The sequence below is a fragment of the Sinocyclocheilus anshuiensis genome, unplaced genomic scaffold (genome assembly GCF_001515605.1).
Source record: "Sinocyclocheilus anshuiensis isolate Anshui unplaced genomic scaffold, SAMN03320099.WGS_v1.1 scaffold152, whole genome shotgun sequence".
Lineage (NCBI taxonomy): Eukaryota > Metazoa > Chordata > Actinopteri > Cypriniformes > Cyprinidae > Sinocyclocheilus > Sinocyclocheilus anshuiensis.
In genome coordinates this window covers 785,675-800,692 of record NW_015555781.1, presented here as the reverse complement: position 1 = coordinate 800,692, position 15,018 = coordinate 785,675, and the positions used below count along the sequence as shown (strand labels likewise).

Genomic DNA, 15,018 nt, shown 5'->3' with positions numbered 1-15,018 from the left:
GCAAGTAAGTACCATTTTGATTAGCCGTCGTACCTACAATGACTGTGCACTGTGTAAACAATGAGTGACGTATACGTGCGAGAGATCACTTCCGGTGCTTGCATAAACTATGCCAGAGCGCATACACACCTCACGCATCAGATGCCGTGCACGCGCGCCCAAAGACAGTTGGACATAGTGGTGTATTAGAGGTAAAATATGATATAAATACTGTTCGGTTTCTGGCACAAACCGATCGTTTCGTGTTTTAGGACATCAATGTGTCGTCACGAGCCGCAGGGTTTAATTTGGATTTGTCGGTGCATGTTTTTTTTACTCTCATAGATTTTGTTACCATTGCCATGCATTATAAGACTGATAGACTGCAACGGTTGGACTTAAAATCATCATATGTGTTCTACTGAAGAAACAAAGTCACCTACATCTTGGATGCCCTGGGGGTAAGCAGATAAACATCAAATTTTCATTTTTGGGTGAACTATCCCTTTAATGATGGATTTGTTTCCTACAAATATGTGACTTTTCACAAAAGACGTTAATTGATGGACTGGAGTCATGTGGATTACTTGTGGATTATTGTGATGTTTTTATCATCTATCTGGACTCTCAATACTGATGGCACCCGTTAACTGCAGAGGATCCATTCATGAGCAAGTGATGTTATGCTAAATTTCTCCAAATCTGTTTCCGATGAAGAAACAAACTCATCTACATCTCGGATGGCCTGAGGGTGAATACATTTTCAGTCAATTTTCATTTTTGGGTAAACTATTCCTTTAATACCATCCCTAAAGCTTTTAGAGAAGGCAATTGTTAGTCAAATAACTATAACATAATAACCTACAAAAGTTTAAAAAAAAAATACTATAATTTTTACCGTGTGGACAAAAAACGTCTTGAAATTCTTGGCCTCAGGACGCAACTCTGGAGACCATGGAATTTCCCCCTTTAGTACTTTATTCACAGGATCCACATAATATAGATGTGGCCCTTCTGTCAGTAGAAGCTGACGGCGTCGAGCAAACAGTCCCTGTGAAAAATTACAAACAAGAAAGGGTCAAAAACATTTACTGTCATTACCAACTGCAGCCAAAAGAGGGTGCTATTTGTTTTCATACTCAACTCTAAAAAAATAAAAGGAAAGAAAAACATGCACCTGTTTTTTACTCTAGATACCATAAAAGATAAGAACCAGGGAGAAAAAAGTGTTACCTTTCGTTTGTCAACAGGTCCCATTTTATATATCAAGTTATTCTCAACAAACTGGTGCCTTTAAGATAGCAGATAAAATAGCAGATGTTAATGAATAACAAGCTGGCAGTTAGTGCTACTTGTGTTGTTGAAAACAGAACTATAATGATCAAGAGTTCATTTTACAACATGCTATAAAAACCTAAAAGGAAATGCAAGAGATAAAAAAGATCATCATTAGCACATACACACGCAACCCTTCATTACTATGTGTAATAACAAAATAAATGTGTTTAATCTGCGCTGTCACTAGAGGATGACAAATTAATATTTAACCAGAATGAATGTTCATGAGCAGGAAAACAAATTTCTGAATGAAGCTTATAACATGCCAAGGGTTGCCACTTGTTTGCTTCTGCAGCAGAAGCTGTTTCTCATCACTGGAGAACTGCAGATCCAGCTCAAAGGAGTTGCTGTCCAGGTCATGGATGTACTGCTCAATATTGCTGCAGGATCTCAGTGGGACAATCTGAGATGAGCTGGATGCGACCACCTGCAGGCTTTTGAACTGACTGAGGAGATCTTCATACTGTGGGATTCAAATAAAACAGCAAATCAGCACAGAAGACCCAGCGAGCCTGCACTTACTAGCTCACAATCTGTACCTTTAACTGACCTTAGACACTTAAATATTTCACTTTAATTTAACCTCAAGTCATGGCCGATTTTACTTTGCATCTCAGAGTGAAAAAGAATATTAAATGAGAAAAAATAGATGGCAGCCCTGATTTTAGCGCCATCTCTAGCTCACAGCAGACTGACGGTCAGAAGAGAGGGAATAAGGATGTTCTGCACAAGCCGTCAAGCTGACGTCATTAGAAGATACACCATTCTAGAGGGGAAGCAAATTTTCAAATTTTGACTAGATTACGAAAAACAAAGTATTTTTCTGTTGATTCATTTGCACGGAATATTTGTTCACCACAAGACTAGTAACGTGTGCTACGAAAGCAAATAAGATCAATTTTGATCTCGTCAAGACTTCAAAGAAACATGATCAAGGTATCCGTAATGTAGGTCCCAGTTTTTATAGGTTTAATAAGTGGTCAATTTTGATTTCTTAAAGGGGTCATATGATGCGATTTCAAGTTTTCCTTTCTCTTTGGAGTGTTACAAGCTGTTCGTGAATAGATAAGATCCCTAAAGTTGCAAAGACTAAAGTCTTCACTACTACTAAAGTAACCCAAAGAAATATTCTTTATAAAAGTTAAGACTGGTCCACGCCCTCCTAAAACGGCTCATTTAAACGCGCCCCCACATGTCTACATCACTGTGTGGGAAGATTTGCATAACACCGCCCAAATGTTCACGCAAAGAAAGAAGGCGTAACTTTATTGTTGCTGCCACCGCCGCCGCCATGTTGTGAAGACGCTGTGTGTTTCGTTGCGAAAGCGAAAATACTTTCTTTGGTCTTCCAAAAGAGGACACAGTGGGATGGTAAGGGACGTAACATTTCCGTCACACGCTTGAGGTATTCGGCAAATCATAACGCACTAGATCGCTGGCCAATCAGAGCACACCTCACTTTTCTGACCGATGAGCTTTGTAAAAAGCAACGCGTTTCAGAAAGGCGGGGCATAGAGGAGCAACAATAATGTACAGTATGTGGAAAATAATGTGTTTTTTGAACCTTAAACCGCATAAACACATTTCATTACACCAAATAATGTTCTTTTTAGCAACATCATATGACCCCTTTAAAACATAGTGTATGAGGCTATTTAAAAACTAAACAAAACAAAAAACACAATACAACAAAAACAACCAAACAAAACAAACAAAAACATCAAAATAAAAAAACATCGCAAAAACAACCAAAAAAAACACACAAAAAAACAAACAAAAGCAACAAAAAAATACAAAACATAAAAAACTACAACAACAACAAACAAATCAAAACAAAACTGTTTATATGTAATTTTTCACAGTATTGTGCATGAAAGGTATGATGAATCTAACTAACATTGCCATAGTAGTCTTCATCATCTTCAGCCATGGCTGGTAGGTAAGGGGTCAGCTTGGGTGGGGTCTGGACCAGCAAGTTCTCCCATGAGATCGTCTCAAAGAACATGTGGCATTTCAGTGGATTGAACCCACCCATTTCCTCACATCCTAACCGCTTTCTAGGGTCCAAAGACTGAAATCAGAAGGAAAACAATGAGTGTGCTTCAACATAGTCGTGCAACTGAAAGTGATGATATGTAATGGAAACAAAGATTATTACCAACAGACGCTGCACCAGATCTTTAGCTTTAGGGAAGAACTTCTCAGGAAATTCATATTCCAGCTTTATTATCTTTTGGAAAATCAAGTACTCATTCCTATTAAAAGACAAAAGTAAATGACCAACTGAACTAAACCAATATCAACTGAATGGTTTTTAGTCTCACTAGCAAAGAGCTCTGAATCAGCTGAGAGAAAGAAAGGGTTAAATAACAGTCACATGATTGAGTGTTTTCTTTTCATCGGCCGTCCAAGCCAATTTATTGGTTGTAATGTAACCAAAATGGCAAGTGGGTCATGTGACCCAGTGGTTGGGGTTTCCTCAGAAGCCCTCTGTACTGTCTACACAAACAAGTCATAAACACCAAAGCCAACACTTCCTGTTATTTCACACCATGTTTTTTAAAACTGCGATTACAACAGTGATCAACCAGCTGAAGCGCAAAGCACCATCACCACATTGTTTTGAATGCTTAATTGAACTAAAGCTAAACTAACTAAATAAGCTAACTAAATTGATCAGTAACTTACCCGGCTCTAAACGGAGGTAATCCGGCCACCAGCTGGTAGATTATGCAACCCAGTGCCCAGAGGTCAGAACTAAAAGAGAAATATCACAGAAAAGAAAAACAATTTTAAAGCAACTTATTAACATCTTAATCTGGCAATATTGCACATTAAATGATAAAACCTTTTGCAGGCTGATTTTTCCGTCAGCAGCTCTGGAGAAACGTACTGTGCAGTGCCAACAAAAGAATTGGCTCTTGCTGTAAAGACAAATCTTGACATTAACCAACACACACAGCAGATTCAGGTGGGCACAAACAGAATTACATATCTTCAGTGACCGTAACTGCGCTGACAACTCATATATGTGCACAAAGAGAAATGATAGACTGTCCCATATTTATGTTATTTGAGAGCTGTTGTGAGTGTATCTATAGATAACAAACGTTTCATGCCTGACCTGCAAGGGGGTTGAAGGAAGTTAACGACAGTCGTTAGGAACAATCAACAACCAGAGCAAAGAAATTCTATGAAATAACTGTTCATTACTTTGAGCGCTGTCCATCGACAACTGTTTTGCTGTCCCGAAATCTGTAATTTGAATGTGCATCTCTTCATTCAATAAAATGTTCTCTGGCTTAAGGTCCCTAAAAAAAAAAAAAAAATTTAAATAAATATATTGAAAAAATGCATTACGAATTTATTTCCATTCAAGTCATATTGTTAGTGAAAAGTGTAAATTACCTGTGAATAATTCCCATTGCGTGCAAATACTCGAGTGCACAAACTATCTCAGCAGTGTAGAATCTTGTGCAAGTCTCATCAAATGAGCCTATTTTGCGAATGTATCTAAGTAGTTCTCCATTCTTTGCATAACTGAGGGCAAAATCTGATGGATTAGAAGTTAAGAACATTTTGACAAAGTAATAATGAGTTTAACAAACACAGACTTGATTTAATTTCACAGTTTCACAGCTCAACACCACAGTTTTACTCTGAAAAGGATACATAATTTATGTGAATCTTGAAACGTGAAGTAGAGCTTTACGAAAAAGGGATGACCTATGCTTGACAATATATCCTTCTCTCTGATCACATAGTGTGCTTTATTCTCTTTCCTGATGTGATTCTTCTCTAGAATCTTCACTGGAAAACATATTGACATTAGTTTAGTTTTTAATTGAATTTATTTACAATATAATATAATATAATATAATAATGCCCATTACTTGCATATTCCTTTCCTGTGGCCAGTTCCTTTGCAAGCACAACCTGCAATTCAAACGTGTTGAGCTATTACAACAAATCGATCTACCAAAAATATCTGTCACTGGCAATTTGATCCCAATTAAATATTGTTAATTATTAAATATTTATTAAACATTTTACTGCTAAATCTTCTGACGTCTAGGCTACTAAAACAAAAATTGTACCCACCGTTGAGAAGGAACCCTCTCCTAAAATTTTGCCAAAGCTGAAGTCCTCCTTCTTGCGTGATTGTGGAGGCTTGATGGTAGACGTCTTTGGCTGAACGCTTGCCTCACCCCCGCGGACCTCCATACTGAGACAGTGAGGAAGGTTGGAGTTCAGCTGAGTCCTTACCATTGATGAAGAAGCACAGGAACACACCACCACGCTAGGCTGGATGGAAGCAGCATCGTACTGAACGAGCAAAACACACACAGAGAGCAAACATAACAGAGACTCAGACATGCGGGTGCAAGTGCAATGAGGAACAAAACCACCTTGGAGGCAGTAACTAGCAGCTGATAAAGTATAGTAGAGCTTCCGCAGAGGGTAGGGCTGTTTGTTTTCACCCAGGATTACGAGTACTCAAATTCATTCACTCAGACCTGCCTTTGTTTACGCTGCAGAGAACGCAAAATATTTACCCTGCTGAAGTTACAAAAACATAATTTTTGCACCAACATTTCGGTTAAGTGACACTGTTAAGTGTAACCACACTTTTGATGCTAACCACATGTACTGTACCTCAACGAAACTTGTGAGGTGATCATTTGAAGGAGCTTTCAGCCATTTTTGACTTATTTATAACTTTACACATATAGTTTAAATTCACTCCAGTCTTACCAGTAGCCAATTTAAACAAATCCATCATTAAAGTGTTTTAACTTTAAACCATTGCTTCTGGCCAAAATACGAGTCCGTAATCCATCATAATGCTTCCTCCAGTAAAAAAGGCTATCCCCTGTTGTCCTCTCACATCAAAATCCACCAACATATTTTGTTTGAAACTGTTTTTGAAAAGGCTTTGCTTGTAAGCAGTGCTCGATCTGTGCATTTTTCTCTCCTGATTCAGACGCGGCAACCTTTTCACTGAAAAAAGCATTATTATGAACAGAGGACTCATATTTTTTGCTGGAAGCAACATTAAAAATGTCTTAATGACATATTTGTTCCTTAAAAACACACAGCATTTCACTTCACAAGACATTAATTGATGGACTGGAGTGATATGGATTACTTGTGGATTACTATGCTTTTATCAGCTGTTTGGACAATGGACTCCCATTCTGACGGCACCCATTCACTGCAAAGGATCCATTAGTGAGCAAGCAAGTACATTAGGATACTTTCTTGTAGGCAAATCTATCTCTTTATTCGTTTACTTGTAACTGCCATTTTATGTTTATATGGGGCAATATGACATTTAGTGTCATATTTAGACTATCAGTGTGATAATAATTATGACTTCACAAAGAGGAACCTGAGAGACAAGACTAATTATAATTCAACCATCCAATTAGGAGCATGTTGTTTAGTAGCCTGCGAGACTTAAGTCTTAAAGACATATATATCTCTTATATACATAAAAGATTATGTCTGTATCAACATAAGGCAGTTTTTAGCTTTAACACCCAAAGCCATGCAAATAAAGGAAGACCTGTTTCCCCACAGCAGGTTGATCACTCCTCATTTGTTTACTATGAGAAATGAGGAGAGAAAAAAGCATATTCTAAAAGGTTCTGTTATTAGTGTAAAGCCCTGGTACTTTCCAGACACCTGCTACATAAGGCACTTCTCCAATACCAGTTTGCCAAACACACTCAACCACAGAAACTAAAGAGGACTGTCCCCCTGCCTGTAACTGACAACATGGATGCTACAGGAGCTTGACATACAGAAAAAAGTAGAAATCATGCCATATACACACACCTTAATGACATATTAAAAGGTAGAAGAAATTTAAACTGTTCGCAAACAGCACTCAGTGAAAAGTACTAAAATAAGATAGAAGTGCAGCACCAGTTTTCACACACCTTCTAATTCTTTTTTATTACTATTTTACTATTTATATTTTTTTAAACATTTCTGAATAATTGCTTTTCGAATTATATTTTTGAAGTCATCAATAGTATGAAAATTGGCCGTTTTTTGGTTCACCAGCCAGTCCAAATAATCTTAATTCTTAGAATTATATATTTATGTATTTAAATTATCAAAATATTTATTGTCAAATAATATCTCAAATATATGAAAGCCACTTCCTCCACATAAACTCAAAATTGTGAGATACTAAGCCACAATTATTAAAAAAAGTCTAAATTATGAGATAAAAAATATAACTTTTTAGGTCATAATTACTTTGTATGTCATAATTTTGACTTTCATTAATGATTAATGAACTGTTTGTGTCATAATTTAGCTTTATCTCATAATTTAATTGGATCTAATTTAATTGGACTTTTTATCTCATAATGACTTAGTATCTCATAATTTCTCATTTTTATGTCATAATTAATGACTTCACAAAGAGGAACCTGAGAGACAAGACTAATTATAATTCAACCATCCAATTAGGAGCATGTTGTTTAGTAGCCTGCGAGACTTAAGTCTTAAAGACATATATATCTCTTATATACATAAAAGATTATGTCTGTATCAACATAAGGCAGTTTTTAGCTTTAACACCCAAAGCCATGCAAATAAAGGAAGACCTGTTTCCCCACAGCAGGTTGATCACTCCTCATTTGTTTACTATGAGAAATGAGGAGAGAAAAAAGCATATTCTAAAAGGTTCTGTTATTAGTGTAAAGCCCTGGTACTTTCCAGACACCTGCTACATAAGGCACTTCTCCAATACCAGTTTGCCAAACACACTCAACCACAGAAACTAAAGAGGACTGTCCCCCTGCCTGTAACTGACAACATGGATGCTACAGGAGCTTGACATACAGAAAAAAGTAGAAATCATGCCATATACACACACCTTAATGACATATTAAAAGGTAGAAGAAATTTAAACTGTTCGCAAACAGCACTCAGTGAAAAGTACTAAAATAAGATAGAAGTGCAGCACCAGTTTTCACACACCTTCTAATTCTTTTTTATTACTATTTTACTATTTATATTTTTTTAAACATTTCTGAATAATTGCTTTTCGAATTATATTTTTGAAGTCATCAATAGTATGAAAATTGCATTATGCAGTGACAAAAAGTGCATCCTGTGATGCTTTTTGGCCGTTTTTGGTTCACCAGCCAGTCCAAATAATCTTAATTCTTAGAATTATATATTTATGTATTTAAATTATCAAAATATTTATTGTCAAATAATATCTCAAATATATGAAAGCCACTTCCTCCACATAAACTCAAAATTGTGAGATACTAAGCCACAATTATTAAAAAAAGTCTAAATTATGAGATAAAAAATATAACTTTTTAGGTCATAATTACTTTGTATGTCATAATTTTGACTTTCATTAATGATTAATGAACTGTTTGTGTCATAATTTAGCTTTATCTCATAATTTAATTGGATCTAATTTAATTGGACTTTTTTTATCTCATAATGACTTAGTATCTCATAATTTCTAATTTTTATGTCATAATTATGTTTTACCAAAGGTTTTTAAACATTAGATTTAAATTAAAATACTGTTTTTATAAAGAAATACACACATCGACATTATGTTTGTCAGAATATAAGATCATGAGAAACTTGACTGGTAGTTTGTGTTTGGATCAGTTATCTGAACAGATACTTCAAGTATAAACAGGTAACATCACTTCTTTTTTACAGGGCTCTGCACTTACTTTTCTTTTTAGGAGCACCTTCTGATCAATAACAAAATTAAAAGGTGTTTGGTAGTGGTATTTGTAGTAAAACTGTGGTTATACAAATGGTAATCAATACACCATGGTTACACTTTTACTACAATAAAACCATGAGTAATTTTCATAAGGGATGTAAGTCACTTAATATTAACTTCTTGTTTATTGAACTGTTGTATTAAATCAATATCACATTTGCAAACTCCCTGAATAATCATTAAAAGCTGTCACTCACCTTTAGGGGTTGAACGACTTCTGATTTTTTAAAGTCGACTTTTATGTGATGAAAGTCGAGTCGAAGTCGACTAGTCGCTGATGACGTCATTAATAAACAAATAAGTCTGGAGCTGTGACAAACACCTTGAGCACAGCTATGGCACAGCGCTGCCCACATGGCTATTGCTCCTATAACAGCTCATTTTTATCAGTTCTTTTGTCTTTGGGTCGTTATATTTCTCACAGATTTCTGCTTGTTCTAAATCAGATACAGATAAAGTAGCACAGTAAAGATTACATTTATATGAATGCATTAGTGAGAGCGATTGCGTGTGTGAATCAGGGGCGCAGATGAGATTTTTTAACTGGGGGGGGGCCAAGCTGTCAGCAGTAGGGAAAGAGGCAAGAGGAAAAGAAAAAATACCATCGAAAAACAGTAAGTTCCCCTCAGACATACATTCATATAGACTCCTACCCCCAAACGTACGTACGCACGCAACCATGGCAACAACGATCGCGGAAACAAGTGAAGATGACACCACGCCCCCTTACTGCTGATTGGCTACAAGTGTGTTTTGGGACTCGGTCAGACACTGCGGTCAAAAGCGTTTTTCAAAAATCGCTTAGTGCACGTTTAAGGAGCGGCGGGCCGGGCCGCCACTACTTAGGCTAATGTGCATAGCGGAAACCCTGATTAATCCTCTGTTTACCGATGTTGCCTTTCGTAGAGACAGTGAGGGGGACAGATCGGGTCACTATGAATCTGGGGGGGGTCATGTCCCCCCCGTCCCTAGTGCCATCTGCGCACCTGGTGTGAATTAATTCTACCTGGCAGCGTCTCACTATGGCAGAGCACTGAAGTCCACTAGTTGATTAGTGGTGCAACCCCTACTCACCTTAGTTCATCGCGATCTCATAAAGTTCCATTATAATCAACGAAGCTCTCTACACAGCACAATGAATCGATAATTTACACCGTGTCTCCACTTTGTTTGTTATAATGAGAAGATTCGTGAGCTTGCAGAACTCAGTAGCACTGAACAAAACACTGGTGTTTTGAGTGGTGAGTGGATTATGATTAACATTTTGTTCAAGGAATCAACAGATATGTCTGTGAGTAACAGATTACTCAACGCTGCAAAAACACATTGCAAGTAGAAGCCTTTGAAGCTCCCCTGAGCGCAAACGCAAATATGATGATCAGGTGAGTCGCACTGGTGCTTCTAAATATTTTTCATAGTCGCACACAGTAGTTTTCAGTCGCAGATGCAACTGAAATGGTCGCACTGTACAGCCTTATAACACATTAATAATAGAATTAAGAGTGGCATAAACACAATGGCTAAAACAATAATAACGATTACAAGCTGCAGAATAAAGCCTCCACTTCCCTTAGGATCAATGCCATCAAAATAGACTACCATGTTGTAATCTGATCACAAAATGGACATCTTACCTGGAGGTCGCATTTAAAACTAGATTAGGAAGTCAAGTTTTGATAAAGTCAACAAATACAATACCCTGACATGACATTTTAACAGGCAGCATTGGGTGACTTAAAAAGCAAATAGTGGCACTGTATGCATGAGAGAACATTATAGTAAAGGTTGACAGGCTGCCAAGCTAAGCATGAACGCAAACGAGTTGGTAGGCCTGGTCATAAAGTGCCTTCACAAGGAAAATACACACATAAAGGTCTAGACGAAGTGCTTTTATGTTTTAAAAAACAACTCTTAATCATAACCAAACACAGCAAAAGACAGATGACAGCTTATAATATATGCAGACAATGTCTAGCTTGTCTGCATATTGCTGTTAAACATTTGTGAGACACTAAGTGAAAACGTTTCTGTAGATGCCTAATATGTTGAGACATACAAGCTGCAAATGTCAGATCATATCTTTTAGACTGTAAACACTTGTTTAGCACACACACAGCCACAATGACTTTGAGTAACAGTTTCATTCAGTGCATTTGAAGGTAAGAGATGCAGCTCGAATTTCCTGCATGTACTGTGGCTCATTATCAAATGCGTTGTCACATTAACAACACCCTAAAGCAGATTAGTAACACCATTTTCCTAGTATAGCTGCATTTGTCTAATTAACTTTAGTATTTATTAGCAGGATATTGACCTTGAGGAAATATTTACAGGGCCTTTTCTTTTGGTCCATAAATTTTAGTGAGTTCATTTGTGATACTAAATAAGTAGTTTAAAAATCATTGTGTCGATTTCTATTGCTTACATAATTAAATCTTAGAATTAATATATTTAGCATTTTTACTGCCAAATATGAAAGTCCATATCCACCATATAAGGTCATGCTTAAGAATGTCATTATTACAACATATAAAGATACAATTTTGAGATACTAAGCCACAATTATGAGAAGATAAAATGTCAACATTACGAGATAAAAGAACAACTTTATCATAATTAGTCTACTTGGTATGTCATAATGACTTAATATTGCATGATATTTACTGTGTCATAATTTCGACTTTTTATATCATGACTTAGTATCTCATATTTCAATTTTTTATGTCATAATGATTATTTAGCAATGGATTTTAGTAATGTGGCAGAAATGGGCTTCCATACTAAAAAGACACAAAATATTTTTGAAAATTCTAGATAATTTAATATTGAAATTTACATGATACTATTTAAGATTTTATTAATTTCCATGACTCTTCCAGGTTTTCCATGACCATGAGCGTAAAGGGGAACAACTGTCCTAAAAATTTGTTTTGTAAATTTGTGCAAAAAAATTAAATAAATAAATAAATCATTTTAAAACACCCATAAAATCTTAACTTATTTTGACATTTTGTTTTTAATCAAAGTAACAGCCAAGAAAAAAAACATACACATGCAAAATGTCTTTAGTTTTGTAGCCTGTTTTGCGGTTTTATCACAGTATGACTCCTCTGCTTTAGAATCTGTATATGGGCTAATTTGTGGAAATAATCATGTCGATCTAATGATAAGCAATATTTGTTTGCATTTGTCTTCTACTGTAAAGCAGTAGAGATTGTCAGAGTTGCCTTTTTAGTTGCATTAGCTTGTGTAGGGCTGGTTGAATTTGATGGTGGTGTTGTTTGTCAGGTGAACACGTCTCTAGTGAGAGCGGTTTCATGAGGGGACTGTACTACTGACACCTTAAACAAATTAAACAAATCCATCATTAACCGACTCTGCGCTGCTGCGTCACTTCCTCTGGCATGTTCACTTGCACTGCTGTTTGTTTTTAGTCTGTCAGCTGACAACGAACATATCAAAACAACCACAGTAACTAAAATAAAATGACACTCTATATAAATAATGACATTACTACATGCAATAACGATGAACTATGTTAAAGCACGGATTTTTTTTTTTTTTTTTATAACATAAAAATTAGGGAATGCTGAAAGAAACAAGCCCGTGCCAGAATACGTGTATTTATGCACACATTTATTTATTTATTTGTGTATTTATTTATTTATTGTTTTTGCAGGTTTCCCATAATATACCACTATAGAAGTTTATCCTGTTATTTATTTATGTTTGTCTGTCTGTCTGTCTGTCTGTCTGTCTGTGTATTTATTTATTTATTTATATATTGTCTACACTCTCTTATATACCACTATAGACGTTTATCCTGTTATTTATTTATGTTTGTCTGTCTATTTATTTATTTACTTATTTATTTCTATCTATCTATCTATCTATCTATCTATCTATCTATCAACCACAGTAACTAAAATAAAATGACACTCTATATAAATAATGACATTACTACATGCAATAACGATGAACTATGTTAAAGCACGGATTTTTTTTTTATAACATAAAAAAATTGGGAACGCTGAAAAAAAAAACGTGCCCTTCGTCTTCTAAAACGAAACAAATCGCTTAAATTAATTGAGTTAAATTTACAGAATAAAACTTACTAAAGTGAAACCCCTCCCAAAACACTAAGCTGCTTAGCTAGAAGAAGATAGCAACTGGCTAATTTAGACAGTGCAAATAATAATGCGGTTCCAGGACATCCTATTATTTAGAGTTATTCGAGATATTATGTTGTATTTTTCATCCTATACTCACAGCTTGGCTCTTGGTCTTGGCCATGGACGGTTTGAGGCAGTAATGTTGTCATTACAGAGCTGTTAGTAGTGGATGTGGCCGCTGCTGCCTCTCTGCTGCCAGCTCCGTATCTATCTATCTATCGTCTACAATCTCTTATGTAACTCTATAGTAGTTTACATGCTCAAAGGTATTTATAGTTACTATATATTTATTTATTTATTTTTCTACACGCTCCCATTTACCTGTATATAACTTTACTCTCTTAAAGTTTATTTATAGTTACTTATTTATTTATTTACTGTGTGTCTGTCTGTCTGTCTGTCTGTCTATCTATCTATCTATCTGTCTGTCTGTTCTCCTACATGTACCTAGAAGTTTACCCTGGTAATGTTCACTTGCAGTTACTTTCTTATTTAAAAGTGTTTAGTGTATTGAATGTAGTGTATTATTAAATGTACACTATATGGACAAAAGTCTTGGGACACCTGATCATTACACCAGCAGGGACTTTAATGACATCGCACTCTAAATACAAAGACATTAAAATGGAGTTTGTCCCCCCTTTGCAGCTATAACAGATTTCACTCTTCGAAAGGCTTTCCACAAGATTTTGGAGTGTTTCTGTGTGAATTTTTGCCCACTCATCCAGTAGAGAATTTGTGAGATTGGGCACTGATTCTGGATGAGAAGGCCCAGCTCACGATTTCCGTTCCAGTTTATCCCAAAAATGTTCGAACTCATCCAACCATTATGGACCTTGCCTTGCGCACTGGGGCACAGACGCAGAAAAGGGCCTTCCCCAAATTGTTCTCCGAAATTTTTAATTTTAATCCTAATTGCTCAAGCATTAAGATTTCCTTTCACCGGAAGTAAGCATAGCCCAACCCCTGAAAAACAGCCCCATGCCACTATCCCTCCTCCACAAAACTCTACAGGTTGCACAATGCAGTCAGGCAGGTAACGTTCTCCTGGCATCTGCCAAACTCGCTCATCAGATTGCCAAACAGAGAACCGTGATTCATCATTATCTATCTATCTATCTATCTATCTATCTATCGTCTACAATCTCTTTTGTAACTCTATAGTAGTTTACATGCTCAAAGGTATTTATAGTTACTAAATATTTATTTATTTATTTTTCTACACTCTCCCATTTACCTGTATATAACTTTACTCTCTTAAAGTTTATTTATAGTTACTTATTTATTTATTTACTGTGTGTCTGTCTGTCTGTCTGTCTGTCTATCTATCTATCTATCTATCTGTCTGTTCTCCTACATGTACCTAGAAGTTTACCCTGGTAATGTTCACTTGCAGTTACTTTCTTATTTAAAAGTGTTTAGTGTATTGAATGTAGTGTATTATTAAATGTACACTATATGGACAAAAGTCTTGGGACACCTGATCATTACACCAGCAGGGACTTTAATGACATCGCACTCTAAATACAAAGACATTAAAATGGAGTTTGTCCCCCCTTTGCAGCTATAACAGATTTCACTCTTCGAAAGGCTTTCCACAAGATTTTGGAGTGTTTCTGTGTGAATTTTTGCCCACTCATCCAGTAGAGAATTTGTGAGATTGGGCACTGATTCTGGATGAGAAGGCCCAGCTCACGATTTCCGTTCCAGTTTATCCCAAAAATGTTCGAACTCATCCAACCATTATGG

General features: G+C 36.1%; 1 protein-coding gene across 2 annotated transcripts in view; it reads right to left on the bottom strand.

Moving 5' to 3' along the window:
- The window catches only part of LOC107674683 (3-phosphoinositide-dependent protein kinase 1-like), a 15,734-nt gene extending 2,267 nt beyond the window's left edge, over positions 1–13,467 (bottom strand). The window contains exons 1-14 of one of the 2 annotated variants that reach the window (XM_016468749.1): positions 13,367–13,467; positions 5,419–5,643; positions 5,211–5,253; positions 4,990–5,127; positions 4,726–4,870; positions 4,531–4,628; positions 4,166–4,241; positions 4,006–4,074; positions 3,476–3,572; positions 3,215–3,388; positions 2,003–2,083; positions 1,584–1,780; positions 1,213–1,270; positions 878–1,030 (exon numbers count right to left, since the gene is read on the bottom strand). In XM_016468749.1, the coding sequence (XP_016324235.1) occupies positions 878–1,030; positions 1,213–1,270; positions 1,584–1,780; positions 2,003–2,083; positions 3,215–3,388; positions 3,476–3,572; positions 4,006–4,074; positions 4,166–4,241; positions 4,531–4,628; positions 4,726–4,870; positions 4,990–5,127; positions 5,211–5,253; positions 5,419–5,643; positions 13,367–13,390 (1,578 nt within the window). In that variant the 5' untranslated portion in view covers positions 13,391–13,467. Of the gene's footprint in view, positions 1–877; positions 1,031–1,212; positions 1,271–1,583; positions 1,781–2,002; positions 2,084–3,214; positions 3,389–3,475; positions 3,573–4,005; positions 4,075–4,165; positions 4,242–4,530; positions 4,629–4,725; positions 4,871–4,989; positions 5,128–5,210; positions 5,254–5,418; positions 6,008–13,366 lie in introns of those variants that run through there. The other variant, XM_016468750.1, reaches the window with a different exon arrangement.
- Positions 13,468–15,018: the final 1,551 nt, after the last annotated feature.